At 38.2% G+C, this 22,086-nt stretch overlaps 1 protein-coding gene across 3 annotated transcripts in view; it reads left to right on the top strand.

The window, feature by feature from the left end:
• SESN1 (sestrin 1) overlaps positions 1–22,086 on the top strand; it is a 130,159-nt gene that overhangs the window by 89,565 nt on the left and 18,508 nt on the right. Inside the window, exon 1 of one of the 3 annotated variants that reach the window (XM_003404302.3) lies at positions 19,685–19,797. The exons of the other annotated variants lie outside the window; for them this stretch is intronic. Within the exon in view, the coding sequence (XP_003404350.1) occupies positions 19,696–19,797 (102 nt within the window). The 5' untranslated portion in view covers positions 19,685–19,695. Of the gene's footprint in view, positions 1–19,684; positions 19,798–22,086 lie in introns of those variants that run through there. 3 annotated transcript variants of the gene reach the window in all.

The following is a 22,086-nucleotide window of genomic DNA, read 5'->3' as shown; positions in this document are numbered from 1 at the left end:
AAAGAAAACTCATAGAATTCCATATTTTTAATAAAAATACATTAATATTTTAAAAGCAACTTTAATGTGTACAATATATGGCACAGTAAAGGTGAAAACAAAGTTATCACTACATTATTAAAATTTGGTATGTTTTGTTAAGGTTTGGGGAAGAGATTTTATCTTTATAAGTTATTTTTAACCCGGGACAGTATATCCTGTTTTATAACTTGTTATGTTCTGTTCTGACACTATATAATTAAAAAAAAAAGAAGGTTGGACCTCATTGGTATCTGGAGTGGTTGAGTTCTTACCTGTTTGTCTGCTTTGTGATTGGCTGAAAGCTGTTGCTAAGCTTGTTTTTTTGTTCTTAGGGAAAGTTAAAAGTTGAGTGTGACCTATTTGAACTGCATCCTGCTACTCTTGATTCTGCTTTGCTCTTTCTCCGATCCACATATGTATAAAATATGCATATATATATATATTTTGTATCTTTTAAAGTTTAGTTGTTTTTTTTTTTTTAATTTACCAATTTAAGGTCTAAGGTTTTAATTGCATATTTGTAATGCACCAGTTAAAGTGCTGTGGTTCAGTTTTTAAAATCTGGTTGAACAATTGAAACTTGAATTTACTGACATAAAGCAATTTCTAAATATAGAGAGCAAATACATTATTTTAAAACCTGGCTATTATAAACACAATATGTTTTTAGATATTGATAACATGCTTGTTAATCAAAACAAATCCAAAGAACTTCATTTTTTAAATTTTCAATTGAAAATATTCATTATATCAAATTTTTGTGATTTAAGATAAAGGCTAATAATTGATTATACTGGCATGTGTCACTAAAGGATAAGATTGACTTTCTTCAAGTTTTCAAGAGAAAGACTGGGAGGATTGATATCCTTTCAATTATACACCAGATCCAGGACAGGCTGAATGAAAGTTCTACTGGAAGGCCAGTTTGGTTATTAATTCAACAGACCTTCATGAGCCATTGCAATTGTAAGAAGATCATTTTCTTTTTAAGGAGCCCTGGTGACGCAGTGATTAAGTGCTCAATTGCGTACCGAAAGGTTGGTTATTTGAATCCATCAGCAGCTCTGAGGGAGAAAAATGTGGTAGTCTGCTGCTGTAAAGATTATGGCCTTGGGAACCCTATGGAGGTAGTTCTACTCTGTCCTATAGCGCTGCTATGAGTCAGAATTGACTCTTAGGCATTTGGTTTGGTTTTTCTTTTTTAAAATTCTATTTGGCATTGATAGGAATGCAACTTTGAACTAGATTTCCCCAGCACTCTGCTGGAACCAGTAGAGATCCTTGAAGCATTCTCTGAACCTTAAAGCCTGACCCATGCCTGGGGTGCATAATTTTAGGAGCTACAGTCTGGTGTAGATTCTCCAAACCTACTGAGTTCTAGTGTTCAGATCGTGAGATATGGTGTGTATATATAAAACAGCAATATTCAAATATGTTTTTTAATTTTTTATCAGCATAGCCTTTTATCAATTTTGACAAGGTTGTGATATATATAATACATAAAACTAACATTTTATTAATAAATTATCTCTTTATTAAATTCAAATAAATAAAGTTTAAAAATTATCAAGTCATTAGTGACAACAATGAGGCTATTTTACGTTTCAAATTTTGAATTAAGGGATTATGGATGACAGTTGCAGTGTTATTTCTGTATTTTCTTGTATACATAGTATCAAGAAAATCTGTATTCACACAGATAAGTAGTTTTGAATGGAAACTGATTCACCTTGCATTCTCAGAACAGTCTGTAGTTAAACTAATCCAGAACTTTGAACAAAAAAGTCAAAGGAATTATTTATTTCAAACAACTGGGTGACTTCTTTATCATAAATGTAAAAGGAGGTCAAAAGGCACCAAAATGTAAAATATATAATTTTTGTTGTTCTTGTTACGTGCTATCAAGTCTTTTCTGACTCATAGCGACCCTGTATACAACAGAACATATCACTGCCTTGTCCTGCACCAGTCTCACAATCATTGCTATGTTTGCACCCATTGTTGCAGCCACAGTGTCAATCCATCTCATTGAAGGTCTTCCTCTCTTTTTTGCTGACCCTCTTATTTTACCAAGCATGATGTCCTCCACCAGGCACTGGTCTCTCCTGATAACATGTCCAAAATACCTGAGACAAAGTGTTGCCATCTGCACTTCTAAGGAGCATTCTGGCTGTACTTCTTCCAAGACAAGATTTGTTTACTCTTCTGGCAGTCCATGGTATATTCAATATTCTTTACCAATACCACAATTCAAAGGCATCAGTTCTTCTTTGGTCTTCCTAATTCATTGTCCAGCTCTCACATACATGTAACGCGATTGAAAATACCACAGCTTGAGTCAGGCACACGTTACTCCTCAAAGTGACATCTTTGCTTTTTTTTTTTTTTATTATTTTTATTCTGCTTTAAGTGAAAGTTTATAAATCAAATCAGTCTCTCATACAAAAATTTATATACACCTTGCTATATACTCCTAATTGCTCTCCCCCTAATGAGACACCCCTCTTCTTCCTCCACTCTCTCTCTTCATGTCCATTCCTCCAGCTTCTGACCCCCTCTGCCCTCTCATCTCCCCTCCAGATAGGAGATGCCAACATAGTCTCAAGTGTCTACTTGATCTCAGAAGCTCATTCTTCACCAGGATCTTTTTCTATCCCCTTGGTCAGTCCAATCCCCGTCTGAAGAGTTGGCTTTGGAAATGGTTCCTGTCTTGGGCTAACAGAAGGTCTGGGGCCATGACCACCAGGAACCATCTAGTCTCAGTCAGACCATTAAGTCTGGTCTTTTCACAAGAATTTGGGGTCTGCATCCCACTGCTGTCCCACTCCCTCAGGGATTCTCTGTTGTGTTCCCTGTCAGGGCAGTCCTCAGTCGTAGCCGAGAACCATCTAGTTCTTCTGGTCTCAGGCTGATGTAGTCTCTGGTTTATATAGCCCTTTCTGTCTCTTGGGCTCATAATTACCTTGTGTCCGTGGTATTCTTCATTCTCCTTTGCTCCAGGTAGATTGAGACCCATTGATGCATCTTAGATGGCCGCTTGCTAGCGTTTAAGACCCCAGACAACACTGTCCAAAGTGGGATGCAGAATATTTTTCTAAGAGATTTTATTATGCCAATTGATTTAGATGTCCCCTGAAACCATGGTCCCCAAATGCCCACCCCTGCTACACTGGCCTTCAAAGGATTCAGTTTACTCAGGAAACCTCTTTGCTTTTGGTTTAGCCCAGTTGTGCTGACCTCTCTTGTATTCTGTATTGTCTTTGCCTTCACCTAAAGCAGTTCTTACCTACTATCTAATTAGTGAATACTACTTTCCCTCCTTCCCTCCCTCCCCTCCTCATAGCCATCAAAGATTATTTTCTTCTGTTTAAACTGTTTCTCCATTTCTTATAATAGTGGTCTTATACAATATTTGTCCTTTTGCAACTAATTTCACTCAGCACAATGCCTTCCAGATTCCCCCATGTTACGAAATGTTTCACAGATTCATCACTGTTCTTCATTGATCCATAGTATTCCATTGTGTGAATATACTATAATTTATTTATCCATTCATCCATTTATGGCCACCTTGTTTGCTTCCATCTTTTTGCTATTTTAAACAGTGCTGCAGTGAACATGGGTATGCATATATCTGTTTGTGTAAAGGCTCTTATTTCCCTAGGATATATTGCAAGGAGTGGGATTGCTGGATCATATGGTAGTTCTATTTCTAGCTTTTTAAGGAAGCACCAAATCGATTTCCAAAGTGATTGTACCATTTTACATTCCCACCAGCAGTGTGTAAGTGTTCCAGTCTCTCCACAACCTCTCCAACATTTATTATTTTGTGTCTTTTTAATTAATGCCAGCCTTGTTGGAGTGCAATTGATTGGGTTATTTGTCTTTTTGTAGTTGAGTTTTTGCAGTATCATGTAGATTTTAGAGATCAGGCACTGATCGGAAATGTCATAGTTAAAAACTTTTTCCCAGTCTATAGGTAATCTTTTTACTCTTTTGGTGAAGTCTTTGGATGAGCATAGGTGTTTGATTTTTAGGAGTTCCCAGTTATCTAGTTTTTCTTCTGCATTGTTAGTAATGTTTTGTATACTGTTTATGCCATGTGCTAGGGCTCCTAATGTTGTCCCTATTTTTTCTTCCATGATCTTTATTGTTTTAGATTTTATATTTAGGTCTTTGACCCATTTTGAGTTCATTTTTGTGCATGGTGTGAGGTATGGGTCTTGTTTCATTTTTTTGCAGATGGATATCCAGTTATGCCAGCACCATTTATTAATAAGATTGTCTATTCCCCATTTAGCTGGTTTGGGGCCTTTGTCAAATATCAACTGCTCATATATAGATGGATTTATGTCTGGATTCTCAATTCTGTTCCATTGGTCCATGTGTCTGTTGTTGTACCAGTACCAGGCTATTCTGACTACTGTGGTGGTATAATAGGTTCTAAAATCAGGTAGAGTGAGGCCTCCCACTTTGTTCTGCTTTTTTAGTAATGCTTTACTTATTCGGGGCCTCTTTCCCTTCTATATGAAGTTGGTGATTTGTTTCTCCATCTCATTAAAGAATGTCATTGGACTTTGGATCAGAAGTTCATTAACTCTATAGATCACTTTTGGTAATATACACATATTTATAATGTTAAGTCTTCCTATTCAGGAGCAAGGTATGTTTTTCCACTTATGTAGGTCTCTTTTGGTTTCTTGCAGAAGTGTTTTGTAGTTTTCTTGTTTAAGTCTTTTACGTCTCCGGTAAGATTTGTTCCTAAGTATTTTATCTTCTTGGGGGCTACTGTGAATGGTATTGATTTGGTGATTTCCTCTTCGATGTTCTTTTTGTTGGTGTAGAGAAATCCAACTGATTTTTGTATGTTTATCTTGTATCCTGATCCTCTGCTGAACTCTTCTATTAGTTTCAGTAGTTTTCTTGAGGATTCTTTAGGGTTTTCTGTGTATAAGATCATGTCATCTTCAAATAGAGATACTGTTACTTCTTCTTGCCAATCTGGATGCTCTTTATTTCTTTATGTAGCTTAATTGCTCTGGCTAGGACCCCCAGCAGAATGTTGAATAAGAGCAGTGATAAAGGGCATCCTTGTCTGGTTCCCGATCTCAAAGGGAATGCTTTCAGACTCTCTCCATTTAGGATGATGTTGGCTATTGACTTTGTATAAATGCCCTTTATTATGTGAGGAATTTTTCTTCTATTCCTATTTTGGTGAGAGTTTTTTTCATGAATGGGTGTTGAACTTTGTGAAATGCGTTTTCTGCATCAATAGATAAAATCATGTGATTCTTGTCATTTGTTTTATTTATATGATGGATTACCTTAATTGTTTTTCTAATGTTGAACATCCCTTCATACTTGGTATAAATCCCACTTGGTCATGGTGAATTATTTTTTTGATACGTTATTGAATTCTATTGGCTAGAATTTTATTGAGGATTTTTGCATCCAAGTTCATGAGGGATACAGGTCTGCAATTTTCTTTTTTTGTGGTGTCTTTGCCTGGTTTTGGTATCAGGGATATGCTGGCTTCGCAGAATGCGTTTGGGAGTACTCCATCCTTTTCTATGCTGTGAAATACCTTTAGTAGTAGTGGTGTTACCTCTTCTCTGAAAAGTTTGATAGAACTCTACACTGAAGCCAGGGCATTTTTTGTTGTTGTTGTTGTTGGGAGTTTTTTGATTACCTTTTCAATGTCTTCTTTTGTTATGGGTGTGTTTAGTTGTTCTACCTGCTTGTGTTAATTTAGGTAGGTTGTGTGTTTCTAGGAATTCATCCATTTCTTCTAGGTTTTCAAATTTGTTAGAGTACAATTTTTTATAGTAATCTGATAGGATTGTTTCAGTTTCCGTTGGGTCTGTTGTAATATCACCTATCTCACTTCTTATTTGTGTTATTTGCTTCATCTCCTTTTTTTCTTTTGTCAGTTTGGCCAATGGTTTATCAATTTTGTTAATTTTTTCAAAGAACCAGCTTTTGGTCTTGTTAATTTTTTCAGTTGTTTTTCTGTTTTTTTATTTCAGTTAGTTCTGCTTTAATTTTTATTATTTGCTTTCTTCTGGTGCCTGAGGGTTTCTTTTGTTGCTCTCTTTCTGTTTGTTCAAGTTGTAGGGATAATTCTTTGATTTTGGCCCTTTCTTCTTTTTGTATGTGTGCATTTATTGATATAAATTGACCTCTGAGCACTGCTTTCACTGTGTCCCAAAAGTTGTGATAGGAAGTGTTTTCATTCTCACTGGATTCTATGAATTACTTTATTCCATCCTTAATGTCTTCTATAATCCAGCCTTTTTTGAGCAGGGTATTGTTCAGTTTCCAAGTGCTTGATTTCTTTTTCCTGCTTTTTCTGTTACTGATTTCTACTTTTATGGCCTTATGGTCAGAGAAGATGCTTTGTAATATTTCAGTGTTTTGGATTCTGCTAAGGCTTGCTTTATGACTTAATATGTGGTCTATTCTAGAGAATTCTAGAAAAGAAAGTATACTTGGCTGCTGTTGGGTGTAGTGTTCTGTATATGTCTACAAGGTCAAGTTGGTTGATTGTGGCATTTAGATCTTCTGTGTCTTTATTGAGCTTCTTTCTAGATGTCCTGTCCTTCACCGAAAGCGGCATGTTAAAGTCTCCTACTATAATTGTGGAGGTGTCTATCTCACTTTTTAATGCAGATAGAGTTTGTTTTATGTATCTTTCAGCCCTGTCATTGAGTGCATAAATATTTAATATGGTTATATCCTCCTGGTATATTGTCTCTTTAATCATTATATAGCGTCCTTCCTTATCCTTTATGATGGATTTAACTTTAAAGTTTATTTTGTCAGAAATTACTATTGCCACTCCTACTCTTTTTTGATTGTTGTTTGCTTGATATATTTTTTTCCATCCTTTGAGGTTTAGTTTGTGTCTCTAAGTCTAAGGTGTGTCTCTTGTAGGCAGTGTATAGACGGATCATGTTTTTTAATCCATTCTGCCACTCTCTATCTCTTTATTGGTGTATTTAGTCCATTTACGTTCAGCGTAATTATGGATAGGTATGACGTTAGTGCTATCATTTTGATATCTTTTTTTGTGTGTTGCTGACAGTTTCTTTTTCCCACTTAATTTTTTGTACTCAGTAGTTTATCTTTATATATTGTCTTTTCCTTATATTTGTTGTTGTTGATTTTGTTTCTGCTGAGTCTCTTATTTTTTTCTTGTATTTTATTTTGAGGTGTAGGATAGTTTGTCTCCTTAATATTTACCCCTATTTTTCTGAATTTAAACCTAATTTTTATTTCTTTGTATCGCCTTGTGTTCCTTTCCATATGGAAGATCTATGATGTTTCTTAGTCCCTCTTTCTTGTTTTAGTGTTGTTGTCTTTTACATAATAACATCGCTGTTTCTGTTTTCAGCATTTTTTTATCTTGATTTATTTTTGTGATTTCCCTCTCTGGGTTGGCATCTGATTGCACTGTCCAGTGTTGTATTCTTGGGTTGATACCTGATATTATTGATTTGCTAACCAAAGAACTCCTTTTAGTATTTCTTATAGTTATAGTTTGGTTTTTACGAATTCCCTAAACTTCTGTTAATCTGGAAATGTCCTGATTTCACCTTCATATTTGAGAGACAGTTTTGCTGGATATATGATTCTTGGCAGGCAATTTTTTTCCGTCAGTGCTTTATATAAGTCATCCCATTGCCTTTTTGCCTGCATGGTTTCTGCAGAGTAGACCGAGCTTATCCTTTGTAGGTGACTTTTCATTTATCCCTAGCTGCCTTTTTTTTTTTTTTTTGGCAAGTTCGATTATAATATGTCTTGGTGACTTTCTTTTAAAATCCACCTTATGTGGAGTTTGATGAGCACTTTGGATAGGTATCTTCTCATCTTTCTTGATATCAGGGAAGTTTTCTGCCAACAAATCTTCAGCAATTCTCTCTGTACTTTCTGTTATCCCTCCCTGTTCTGGTACTCCAATCACTCATAGGTTATTTCTCTTGACAGAGTCCCACATGATTCTTAAAGGTTCTTCATTTTTTTTTAATTCTTTCACCTGATTGTTCTTCAAATATATTGGTGCCAAGTGCGCTATCTTCAAGTTCACAATCCTGCCTTTCACTTGTTCAATTTTGTTCCTCCGACTGTAATAAAAAAAAAAAAAGACTGTATTGAGTTGTCTATAATTTTATTGGTAATCTTCTGAATTCCAGCTTATTAAATTTTTCATTATGTTCCTGAATAACCTTTTTAATTTCTTCAACTGCTTTACCTGTGTGTTCCTTGGCTTGTTCTGCATATTGCCTGATCTCCTTCCTGATGTCTTGAAGGGTTCTGTATATTAATCTTTTGTATTCTACTTCCAGTAATTCCAGGAAGCCACATTCATCTAGAAGATCCGTCGATTCTTTGAGAGCTTGTTGAGGTGATCATGGTCTGTTTCTTTGTGTGACTTGATATTGACTGTTGTCTCCAAGCCATCTATAAGTTATTGTATTAGTTTATTTAATGTTTGCTTACTGTACCATAGCTTCTTGCTTTGTTTTATTTTGATATGCCCAAATGGGTTGCTTGAGTGACCCAGCTTGATTATTTTCGCATTTGGAGCTCTGACGTCCTGTCCCCAGATGGCTAGAGCTGTTATCAGGTATATCGGTCGAGGAGTCCATTCACTTTTTTTGTATGAATTCAGCTCAGGTGTCCAGGTAGCTGATCATCAAGTGTGTGGTACAGGCTCTGTCCTACAGTCTTAGAGGAGCAGGGGTGATTGTCGTAGGTACCGGTATCTGGTTGCAGTAGAGGGTCATGCTCTAAACAAGGCAGGGATCTGAGAATCGTCCCCCAAGTGTCCCTGAGGAAAGTGTGTCCCTCTTGCCTAGAGCATACAGGTGGGCGGGCTCTGCAGACAGACCATAGGCACCCAGTGTTTTTGCTTGTAAGGACTGGGAGGTACTGGTTATCCTTGGACCCCTGTTGCGGATGGCTGGGTGACCTGAGTGGAGCTACCAGTCCTTAGGCCCCTGATGTGCGTAAGTGAGGACCCTGTTTAACAGGCACAGCAGTATCAAACATCAAACACCCACCTCTCCACCGCACAGCTGAAACAGTTGTAGCCTGCCAACAAGGGCGTGTTCTCCTGAAATAGGCCCACACAGGTCCATGCAGAGGGGAAAGGTACTCAAAGTCCACGAACCGTTTATGCTTGGACAGAAGATGCTTCTGTCCTGAGCTCCCCAGGTTAGTGGAGCTGGCAAATTATCTTTTCCCCCGATTGAGAATTTGTTCATTCTCCACGGCCGGGAGAATGGCTCTAGGTGCTCAGCAGGGCCTATCTCAGACCCAGGGAAATCAACAGCCACTTAAGCTGGCTTGGGGGTGGGGGGTGTGGTAATGTATACGCAAGTACTTAGCTTTTGCCAAGAGTGCCATTATTATCTGGTTCTGGAGGTATGAGTAGGCTGTGTGGCTGGCAGCTTCTCCCTGGGGGGAACTGTGGCCAAATGCTGGTATCATCCTGCTGTAGCTGCTCCTAGGAATGGTGCCTGAGGGCTCCAGGTGATTCAGGTCCAGCAACTCCTCTCCACTTCTGAACTGTCTCTTCCTCCCCCTGCCGCTCAGTTTGTTTTCTAACTTTGCCTTTGATGTTCAGGGCTCCTAGCTTGTCATAAATACACTTGTTTCACTTGTTTTTTCGGGTCTTTGTTGTAAGAGGATAAGCATCTGTCTATTCTGTCATCTTGGCCCCTTCTCATTCACTAGACATCTTTGTTTTTTAACACTTTAAAGAGGTCTGCTGCAGCAGATTTGCTCACTGCAATACATCATTTGATTTCTTGACTGCTGCTTCCATGGGCATTGATTGTGGATCCAAGTAAAATGAAATCCTGGGCAACTTCAATATTTTGTTTGTCATGATGTTGCTTTTTGGTCCAGTTGTGAGGATTTTTGTTTTCTTTCTGCTGAGGTGTAATCCGTATTGAAGGCTGTGGCCCTTGATCTTCATCAATAACTTTAAGTCCTCTTCACTTTCAGCAAGCAAGGTTGTGTCATCTGCATAACACAGGTTGTTAATGAGCTTTCCTCCAATCCTGATGCCATGTTGTTCATATAGTTCAGCTTTTTGGATTATTTGCTCAGCATACAGATTGAATAAGTATGGTGAAAGGATACAATCCTGACACACTCTTTTCCTGATTTTAAACCACAAAGTATTCCCTTGTTCTGTTCAAATGACTGCCTCTTGGTCTACTTAGAGGTTCCACATGAGCACTTTAAGTGTTCCGGAATTCTCATTCTTTGCAGGGCTATCCATAATTTGTTATGATCCACACAGTCACATGCCTTTGCATAGTCAGTAAAAACACAGGTAAATATCTTTCTGGTATTCTCTGCTTTCAGCCCAGATCCGTCTGACATGAGCAATGATTTCCCGTGTTTCACATCCGCTTCTGAATCCAGCCTGAATTTCTGGCAGCTCCCTGTTGACGTACTGCTGCAACCGTTTTATAGTGTCTTCAGCAAAATTTTACTTGCATCTTATATTTATGATATTGTTTGATAACTTCCACATTCTATTGGATCACCTTTCTTTGGAATGGGCAAAAATATGGATCTCTTCCAGTTGGTTGGCCAGGTAGCTGTCTTTCAAATTTCTTGGCATAGACGAGTGAGTGCTTCCAGAGTCTCTTCTGACATCCATTTTGGTGTTTTATTTCTTTGCTACCTTTTTAATGACCTTTTGCGTTCTTCATATATGATACTCGTCTCTCAGTGTGTCATATTATGGTGCTTGTGTGTTGCTGTGATGCTGGAAGCTATGCCACTGGTATTTCAAATACCAGCAGGATCATCCATGGTGGACAGGTTTCAATGGAACTTCCAGACAAAGACAGACTAGGAAGAAGGACCTGTAATCTACTTTTTTTAAATTGGCCAGTGAAAACCTTATGACTAGCAGTGGAACATTTTCTGATAATAGTGCCAGAAGATGAGACCCTCTGGTTGAAGGCATTCAGACTATGACTGGGGAAGAGCTACTTCCTTAAAGTAGAGTCAGCTTTAATGACGTGGATGGAGTAAAGCTTTCAGTGCTTTGTTTTGCTGATGTGGCATGACTAAAAATGAGAAGAAACAGCTACAAACATCCATTAATAATTGGAATGTGGAATGTATGAAGTATGAATCTAGGAAAATTGGAAGTCATCAAAAATGAAATGGAACTCACAAGATCGATATCCTAGGCATTAGTGAGCTGAAATGGACTGGTATTGGCCATTTTGAATTGGACAATCATATGGTCTACTATGCTGGGAAAGACAAATTGGAGAGGAATGGTGTCACATTCATTATCAAAAAGAACATTTCAAGATCTATCCTGAAATACAATTCCATCAGTGATAGAATAATATCCGTCTGTAATATCTATATCCTTATAAGGAAGACCAGTTAATATGACTGTTATTCAAATTTTTATACCAACCACTAATGCCAAAGATGAAGAAATTGAAGATGTTTAACAACTTCTTCAGTTTGAAATTGGTCAAACATGCAATCAAGGTGCATTGATAATTACCGGTAATTGGAATGCAAAAGTTGGAAGCAAAGAAGGATACGGCCTTGGTAATAGATACAACACCAGAGATTGCCTAACAGAATTTTGCAAGATCAACAATCTATTCATTGGAAATACCTTTCAGCAACATGAACAGCAACTGTACACGTGGACCTCGCTGGGTGAAATACACAGGAATCAAGTAGGCTACATCTATGGAAAGAGACAGTGGAGAAGCTCAATATCATCAGTCAAAACAAGGCCAGGGTACGACTTTAGAACAGACATCAATTGCTCATATGCAAGTTCAAGTTGAGGCTGAAGAAAATTAATACAAATCCAAGAGAACTAAATTACAATGTTGAGTATATCCCACCTGAATTTAGAGGCCATCTCAAGAATAGATTTGGTGCATTGAACACTAATGACTAAAGACCAGATGAGTTTTGGGATAACATAAAGGACATAATACATGAAAAAAACAGAAGGTCACAATATGCACTAAAATTAATGAATCATGTAATATTATCATGCTGAAACGTGCAGTGCACTCCTTTGTTACAAAACTGACTGTTACACCCTTTCATGAGTATGTACCAAGCACGTGTGCCTGAGCCTTGCCTGGCATATTTTAAATCAAAATACTTATGTCCTATTGCAGTTTACTCACTACTGTAGTTTTGCTCGAGTAGATGTATACAGGCATAATTTGGGGAAAAAAAAAATAGAGCACACTAACTCTACACTTCCTAATCAGTGACACATTTATAAGAATGTTCAACATGTCTCTGGGAAATGGTGGAAGAAGCTTTTTTTCAGTCCAGTAATTGAATTTTTAGTGGCCAGTAATAATTAAGTATTTTGAAGGTCTCTAGTGCATTTAATATTGATATACATTTGTGGGTTATTTTGAGAAAAGAAAGTTCAAATCTAATTTTGCTAATATTTCTAAAGTACTTGTAAGGAATGGATTCCAAGGAATATAATTGAAACCACTGGTATTGTACAAAGAGGTCTGCTAGTAGAGAGGTTCAGTAGGCTAGGTTCTACTTAGCTTAAAGCATTTAACTCTCAATGAAATTAGGAATTATATTTAAAGAGTAGAACCTTAGGGCTGAAAAAAGTATGAGAGTTATGAAGTTCAGTTGCCCTTCATTTGAAACTGGAGGGAACTAAAACTAGAGGGGTTATATTAGTTAAAAAATTTCCAGGCTTTTTAGCAGACTTGGTCAGTAAACTAGATGACACCCCATTTAGTACTCCCTGAGTGCCAGAAAACCTGGTGGTGTAGTGGTTAAGAGCTGCAGCTGCTAACCAAAAGTTCGGCAGTTCAAATCCACCAGGCACTTCTTGGAAACCCTATGGGGCAGTTCTACTCTGTCCTGTAGGGTCACTGTGAGTTAGAATCAACTTGACGGCTAATCTGTATGACTTATTATGTGGAAGGTTAAATCTAAATAAAATACATACTAAATCCCAATCTCAAATTAAGATATTTCTGCTTACTCATAGGATTTAAGAAATTAAATGCATATAATTGACATTCAGTAAATATTTATAAGTAATGATTGAATGCTAAGTGGTTACATAATATTAAGATTTCTATTAATTGGTAAAATAACAGCATTGGCAACCATACATAAAACCATGCCAAAATATATTTTAAAAATTAAAGTTATAACAAATTAAGAAGCCTACCTTGTCTAATCTGTTTTGTTTAAATAAAATCCTATTTTAATATTTCTCAATTATTTGCCAAAAATAAGAATACAAAAATTAGGAAAATCAGATTTTGTATTATTACACAGTGAAATAATCTTAAATTCTGTGTCAACTTGAGCTCATGTAAAATGCATAATTTTTAAAGTGGCATTGTCTCTTTTGGAGATTATATTTTAGCTAAACAGAAAGCTAGTAGTGAGTGATAAGCAAAAATAAACATCTTTATGTTGAATTACAGTGCCCTGAATCAACCCACACCCCTTCTGCAAAAGAGAAAATGGTCCACAGAAGGGTAGTAAGGATTTTGGAGGGCAGAGGAATAGATGGGAAAGTTCAGTGAATATCATTTATTTCCAAGATGCATAATAACAGGTAGTCTCCAGATGTGGCCTTGTACTTCATGCCCAGGTTAAGGATCTACAAACTCAATACCGTGCTGGAAAACAAGAGATCTCAGAAGGAGGCAAAAAAGAAGGTGATTTAAAGGATTAAAGACCTACAATTAAAGATCTCTACAAAGGAACTAAGTGGGGGTTCTTTGTGCTGTGCAAGGAAAGCACATATGGCAGAACTCTGTAGTAATAGTCATGGTGGGAGGCATGGATAGAGACGGAAGGATAGCTGTTACAAACAAAGGATACCTTGATTAAAAAGTTTTAGAATATAGAATATCGTCATTAGGATTTTGTTTCTTTGGATCAAAATTCTCATTAGTACGAGTAAAACATTTAAAATCCAGGCATGATTAAGCTAATGACTAATGCATTTACCCTAAACGTTTTTAACCAGAGGTAAATTCAGTTTTATAAAGGACATAGAGATACATGAGAGTTCAGTTCCCTCAAGTCTCTGGGCTCAGGGTAAGTTTAAGATATTAGATTAGATTAGGTTTTAATCTATTTTGAAAAGATAATTTTTTATATTATCCCTGACTAATGATATTCCTTGGATTTAAAATCATAGGTTACATATTAAAATCAATTTTTGCTTTTTGTCTACAAACAGAAGCACCTTGAGAATCTTAAAAATATTTCACATATGTTTTTAGGTACAAATAAAATCCAGCTCCTCAAAAATATTTTAAAAATTATACAATACAGTGTATATATACAGTCTGAGAAATATTTTCTACTTAAATGTCATATATTTAGTATCTTCAGTTATTTATTTATTTATTTTGAAGATTGTATCAGTATTTCCTTCTTCCTTAAAACCTTCCACAGAACATGGGATAAATTTCTAACACTCAGTTCCCCACCAGGTGGAATTACTCACCTTTTTCCCCCAAACCTCGTGCTATTCCAAATTAAACCTTTTTCTTCTCATTTAACTCAGAAATGATGCAAAAAGTAATTAGCATCTAAAAGTTGTAATATTTCTGAATGAATTCCCCCATTTAATTTTGATTTCACAACGGACACTTTCTTTTCCACCTTAGATAGGCCTCAGGACGTTAAAAGCCAAACCTAGTTACAAAGTGTTCCATGAACCTTGTTAAACAATAGTATGTATACAGGCAGTGTCTGACTTGTAAGTACTTGCTTGACTTAACAAGTGATCCAGAACCTTTATGCAAAATGGGTAGTGCAGGACAGTAGGCACAGAAAATCAAAAAGCTTGGAAGTGTATGTGAGTTCCCAAGGAGAAAAAGGGGAAGAAACTATGAAAAACAGAATTTGCTTAGTGGAGCTGAATCCAACAATAAGCTGCTTCCAAGCAGCTGTTGCTTGCCTAATAGTGGCCCCTAAGCCTCCAAAAAATGTTAGTCTGAATTGCTGAAATCTTTTAAAAATTGAATACTGAACTTGAAATTCATTATTAAGTTTTCAATTGAGTTAAATTTCTTTTTTTAATAGAAACATCTCTGTGGATCTCATATATTTATTTGGGGGTCTATGTTTGTTGCAGGTCTAATGTTTGCTGAGCACTAGGATATTAGAAATACAGCAGTGGACAAAAAAGACGAACATTCTGATTTGCATTGAGCTTACATTCCATTGAGACTGATTAAAATAAATATGAAATGTCAGTCACTCAAACAAGAGTGTGAATTACTTAAAGAAGCCTACTTTACCACTTATTCTGAGGGGAATGAGGGTAATGTGAGGGGCATTTAAAAATGAGGCCGGGTAGACTCGGGTAAGATATGTAGTGAAGGAGTTTTGAGTAGTATGAGGTCACTAAAGAGACTGAAAGGAGTGAAGGGGATAGAGAAATGGAGAAGCTCTCAAAGACCAAGATCATCTGTTTCATATCTCTTTTTACCAGATGTCACCCTGGGTGTAAGAAAAGGAGACAAAATTTTCTTTCTTCCTGTCCTCTTTTCTTGCCCCCAGAATCAAGAACTTAGGTTAAATACATAGCTACTAAATTCAAAACAGTATACATTCATTAAAAGAAGCAGCCCAGCATAGTGTCTGCTGTTTGGATTCAGACAGATTTGGGCTCTAATCTCAGACTGCATTTTACTGGTGTGTCGCTATGAGCTGAAATTGACTTGATGGCACCAGGTATAAACTTGGACAAGTTACCCATGCTTTGTTTTACAGATTTATAAAATAGAAATAATTATATCTACCTTATATATGTAAAGTATATGTAAAGTGTTCAGTGTCTGGTAATAGGCGTTGATAAGTTACTGGTCTTATTATTATCAACATGGAAAATCTGATCACAGTTTAACATGCTGATTCTTTGGGGAAAAGTGATTTTCTAATTTAAAACCACCAATACTTTTGGAATATAGCCTATTTAAAAGTATGGGCGATGTCCTGTATTTCTAAATTCCTGTGTAGAGATTTAAAACAACCTGTACATTTCTAAAAGGAGAAACCCTAGAGAAAAGAAAGAGCAAAAAGTTGTCAACACTCTTGCTCCTTTATAATATAATTCTAAAAATTAAATTGAAGAAGTGAAAAAAGTAGAGAGCATATAAGAGAACACGTAAAATTAAAGTTCAGTGCTAAAAGGATCTAAATGTACCCAAAACATGATGTCAAAAAGGAAAAAAGTGCTTAGCAGACACGCTATATATATAAAAACAGGAAGATATGAGCTGGAGGAGAAAAATCTTGACAAAATTAGTAAGCAGAAGTAATCTTTTAAACCAGCATTCATTCTAAATAAAATGTCTTAAGTGACATAATAGGGGCTTTTTCAAGAATGCTTAAACTACATAAGTTTGATAGATCCCACTCCCACTCTGAAAGGAGTTCTTTGGCTTAATGGCCAAAATCATTGCTGCATGTATTTTCTAACCTCATTATTAAATACATTTTTTTCCATTGAATAGATCTGCAAATATAAAAAATATATATATAGGCTACTTTAATATAATTCCATTGGTGAATAAGAAAATTCAAGGCTTAATATGAGGTTCGTAAAAGCATGATTATGCCTTTTAACCTGATTAATATTTTTTCTGCTAAAGTGTATCTACTGCTTTTCATAAATTGACTATGTTTTCTAAAGCCCTAATGGATGGAGTCTCTGGGTAGTGCAAGCAGTTAACATGCATGGCTATTAACTGAAAAGTCGGTGGTTTGAGTCTACCCAAAGGTGCCTTGGAAGAAAGTCCTGGCAGTCTACTTCTGAAAAATCAGCCATTGAACATCCTAGGGAGCACAGTTCTACTCTGACACATGTGGGGTTGCCATGAGTCAGAATCAACTCGACGGCAACTGGTTTGGTTTCGTGAGTTCAAGAAAGCCGCTTGGTCGGAAAAGCAGATAATTTGAGAACTCCTAAATTCCAAAAACAAGAGTATGAGGTGTACCTACCACCCCCAGAGAACTTATTATCGTGTTGGAGAGATAAAATATACGTTCCTCCTTATACTTTTCTTCATTTCCATTGCTTTTCAGTCCTATCCCTTGCCTTTGCAAGATGGCCTCAATAGCCTTCCTAATACATCTGCTTGACCCCAGTTTTGCCCCCTTCTAATATTTTTCCAAACCTTTCCTGAAATGCAGATTTGATGTCACTCTACCATTTAAAACATTGAATAGCTCCACATTATCCTTAAGAATGAAATTCAGATTCCCTAACAAGACTCAAACAAGTTTCCCCTTGCTGGTTATCTTTTAACTAAACTGCTTCCATTACTCCCCTTGCCCTTCACTCCAGACCCAATGAACTTCCTTTATTCAGCTCCTCTAATGGATCACTCTCTGTCCTACCTCTGGGACTTTGCACATGCTGGTTCCTTTGCTTAAAAAGCTACCTCTACCCTCCCAACTTTTTTTGCCAAGTCCTCTCCACTAATCCTCTAAGCCTTAACTCAGAAATCTCTTCTTCAGGAAGCCTATCCTGAACCCCCACTCCAAATCTGGGCTTCCCTAATATTTCATAGTTCTCTGTTCACATCAAGTCACTGATACCACTGTGCTTTTACATAGGTGTATGTCAGCTTGATCTAGAGAAAAATAAGAGCTGAGAACATTATTACTAAAGATAAATGCAATGACAATGACTTTCACTTTGATAAATGCTACATTTATAGAGAAAGGAAATATTTCAAAATCATTATTACTTCTTGGATTAGATATCAAGAGTCTTCCTAGAAGAAATAAACTGGTGAAATGAAATGTTCAAATAGCAGAGTTTGTAAAATAGCTGCTGGCCTATAATAACAACAGACCCACAGCTTTTGAGCTGATTCCAACTCATAGTGACCCTGTAGGACAGACTAGAACTGCCCCATAGGGTTTCCGAGTCTGTAAATCTTTACGCGAGCAGACTGCCCCATCTTTCTCGTGTGGAGCAGAACCGCCAACCTTTTGGTTAGCAGCTGAAAGCTTTAACCACTGTGCCAGCAGGGATCCTGGTCCTAGAACCATTTTTCCTGTACTTCCTTCAACATCTAACTGGCTTTGTGGATCACAGCCCCATACATCAAGTCCTTTTATGTTTCCAAGTTATTCATTTATAGCCAGTTTACCTTGGAAGGTATGTCATATTGCTGCAAATGGTAAGATTTGCTGAGTTCGTTGTTGCTTATTTTGTTTTTGTGGTTGTGCTCAGTGGAAGACAGCTTGGAAACCTTTCTAGCCTTTTCTTCTATGTTAATGTTGACCAAAATTGCTTCTTTTAATCAGTAAAAAAATTTGGGGGGGAGGCTTTAGCAATTTATAAAGGCAGCTATGAGAACATATAACATTTACTTATCTGGAGGAGATAAGTAAAAAGTAACCATGTTTAACCTGCTTGTTTTAAAATATGACAATTTAAGGGCTACAAGAGTAGTCTTTTCTGAGACTTTGTTTCCTGAGACTGAAACTTCTTTGATGAGTCCTGTTTCTGTGTCAATATTTATTCATTTAGACTCCACTTGTTTCTTTTGGGGCAGGGGTTAAGAGGTATGGCTGCCAGCCAAAAGGTCTGCAGTTGGAATCCACCAGCCGCTCCGTGGAAGCCCCATGGGGCAGTTCTGCTCTGTCCTTTTGGGTCGCTATGAGTCCTAATCTACTCGTTCGCAACTGGTTTCCTTTCCTTCTATCAGAATGTTTCTCGCCCCCCTCCCCCCGCCTTAAACCTGAGCATGTAAAGCTTTGAAAACGCAAGGGCAAAAAGGCAAAAAAGAGTTGATTTTTTAAAAAGAAGTTAATGGAACCATGTAAGGAAATAGTATCGATACAGACTTCAGAGATTTGGGTTCTGGATCCAATAATGTCAGTTATTTGTGCTCCTTTATAACCTATATTTTCCCAAGTTCCTCATCAGATGTGAGAGCGAGAAATTTCTTTTTAAGCCAGGGCACTTATGAGGGACAATCAGAATATTTAAATCCTTCGAATATACTTGGTAAGAAAAAAGACAATTCAAAGGTCGGGTACCAAGTCTTACTATTTGTGTGGGAGAGCGATTATAGTTTCTACATAGCTTACCAAAAGTAAATTTTACATTGAATATAGGCCATGGTCTTGTACTTGTTTCTGCACGGTGCGGCCCATTCAGCGCTGTTTGATTATTACTGGAGAAGAATGAAGAGAAGTTGATTCCTTGTGCCGGGCTTAGTCTGGAGGTGGTTTGCTGTTTGGCTCTGGACAAACGGAGCGGAGCGGTGGAGGGAGGGGAGGCAGATCTGCCTTTCACAGCAGCCCGAAGGCGGCGTCGCACCTTGCAGCCACAGTGCACGCTCACGTACCGGCCCCGCGCCGGCTCCCGACCTGAGAGTCCTCTCCTCTCCTGGCTGGGCGCTCGGGCCCTCGAGCTTGTTTTCGCCCGACAGCCCCGCGGGCCGGCATTGGCGCGCCGGGCCGCCAGGGCGGCGGAGTGACGGCGGCGCGGGCGGGGCCGAGAGGCCTGTTTGTTGGCGCCGCCCCGCCCCCCGGGCTCGCGCCGACTGAGACGCTGCAGCCTGGAGCCGCCGCCGGCGCCAGCGCTCGCCGCCTCTCCGCGTCCGCAGCCGAGCCCGCGCCGACATGCGCCTGGCCGCCGCTGCGAACGAGGCGTACACGGCTTCGCTGGCCGTCTCGGAGCTGCTGGGCTGCAGGCAGTGCGGCGGGGGCCGCGGCCAGGACGAGGTACCCGCGGGCGGGACCGGGCGGCCGGGCGGGCGGGACCGGGCGGGCGGGGTGGCGGTCCCAGGTGGGGGTCCCGGCCGAGCTACGGTTCTGCACGGAGGTCGCAGCGCCTATTCGGAATCGCACCCTGACACCTTCGCAGGAGCAGCCGCCCGCTGGCCGCCCGGGTCCGCCAGGTGAGGGGCGGCCTGCGGCGCTGGGAGACGTTTCCAGCCGCGAGTCTGCCCCGGGTGGAAAATGCCTGCCGAGGCTGGAAGAGGCAGCTCGCTCCTCCGTGATTTACATGGAAGCCTCCAAAACACAAATAACCTTGTCTTTTTTGTGCAAGCCTCCACAAGTCAGAAACTGAACAAAGATCTAGGCTGAAGGTAAAGCAGCCTGTGGATTTTTTTTTTTCCCCTCAGCGTCTTGTCAAAACATTATTCAGCCACCTCCATCACTTTTATCTCCTACTTAAAAAAAAAAAAATACATTTGAGTCAGTTAAAAGATGAGATGTTGCCTGGAATAAATACGTTCTGCAAGCTCTGTGACGTTATGCACGGCGTTCAATCTTGTTTATTAAACCGTACCTTCCGTTTCTGAATTGGTCTATGGAAAAAGCCATTTAATTGTAACATTTTGTGTTTTTCCTGAGTGGTTGCAAATAGGACACCATTTGAAAGTGACTAATACAACCCTAGCTAAAATTTGAACCTCTAAAAGGTTTTGATTCAAAAGTTGACAAATGAGAAAGTAAAGAAATATTAATTAAAATGTGAATTGAAATCAGAATGCTGTATTGCCTTAGTCCAAGAAATCCAAATTTGAATTAACGTCTGCGCAGCTTTGCCTACTAAAATGACTTTTTTGTGAACTGAGTTTACGTTATGGTTATACTACATATATTCATTTGCACTTAAATGAAGAAACTTTTTCTTAAAGGTTGTAGAATACCAAATGCTTTTTCTAGATTTTAACATTCATAGGTATAAAATGCCCCTCGTTTACAGATAATACCAACCCTCTGCAGTCGAATCAATAGCGACCCTACAGGACAGAGTAGAGCTTCCCCATAGGGTTTCAAAGACTATAAATCTTTACTGAAGCAGACTGCCACAGCTTTGTCCCGCGGAGCGGCTGGTGGGTTCCAGTCACTGACCTTTTGGTTAGCAGCTGTGCACTTTAACCATGCCACCACCAGGGCTCCTTTTTTATGGATAATAGAACAACCTAAAAGTCTCTTAAAACATTGCTTCAGGAACTTTACCAAAGAGAGAAAACAGGGTGAAAGTGTTGAATTAGCATTTACAGTTTCTGTTTGCTGGCCATAACAAATCTTTTCTATTTCAAGTAGAAGTGAGTCCCAATCATTGTGCCTGAATAGATCTGTTATTTTTGATGGTGCTTGTGTGCAGAATCCTAAACAGTTCTTACCCAGATCTAGAATTTTCTAAATATAACCACGTAAACTGACTGGTAGATGCATCTTAGCTTGCACATTGATTGTAATGCCTATGGAATTGTGTTCAGGAAACCAGGAAGGAACTTTGTATAGATGTATTTCATTTTTAATAAATCCAACATGTGTGAAGATAAATTAGGAAGCAGTGCTTTATAGAAAAACTACTCACTTTACAGAGGAATCAATAACAATTTTTTTTTTTTTTCAAATAGCAGGCTGCTAAATTGCTTTTGTAAAAAAAATAAGAAACACTTTCCAGGAATGGAACTCCTAAGCAAAGTATAGGGCACACAGATAGCCTAAGTCAGCCTTACAGATGAAGTACTTTGAAGTCAATTTTTATCTTTCCAGAATATTGTCCACAGAAGACCAAGTTTAAAGGAGAAAGAGGTACCTGGACTTCTAATATTTCTAAATTCCCTAGTAAGTGTTTCAAAAAGCACACTGCTTTTGTAATTTTTTTTAAAATCAAATAAAATTTATATCAGTGTTGTAGTTATCAGTGTAGTGTTAAAACACCCAGACAAGTTTTTTGCTTGTATGTTTTCTTTCAATGTATCAAGTGCAGTGAGAAAAATAAAATGATTCAAATTACTGGATTATTTTTACTTTTCAGCTACTTTTGCAAATGGGTAGACACCATAAGCCAACAAATGCTTTCATTTTGCATTGAAGACAAATCGTTCACCCTTTCACTTAAGGTCACTGATACAGAGTTGTAATTGTTTCTTTAACAAGTTTGAAACCTCTGGTGAGAACAGTGCTTTCAGTACACAGACATTGATTCATGCAGCGACCTAGTGCACACATGGTCTTTCTGTGGGACTTTGGACATTTACTAAGAAT

The sequence above is a fragment of the Loxodonta africana genome, chromosome 1, assembly GCF_030014295.1.
Source record: "Loxodonta africana isolate mLoxAfr1 chromosome 1, mLoxAfr1.hap2, whole genome shotgun sequence".
NCBI lineage: Eukaryota > Metazoa > Chordata > Mammalia > Proboscidea > Elephantidae > Loxodonta > Loxodonta africana.
The sequence above is the reverse complement of the archived record's forward strand: the minus strand, read 5'-3'. Positions and strand labels throughout refer to the sequence as shown.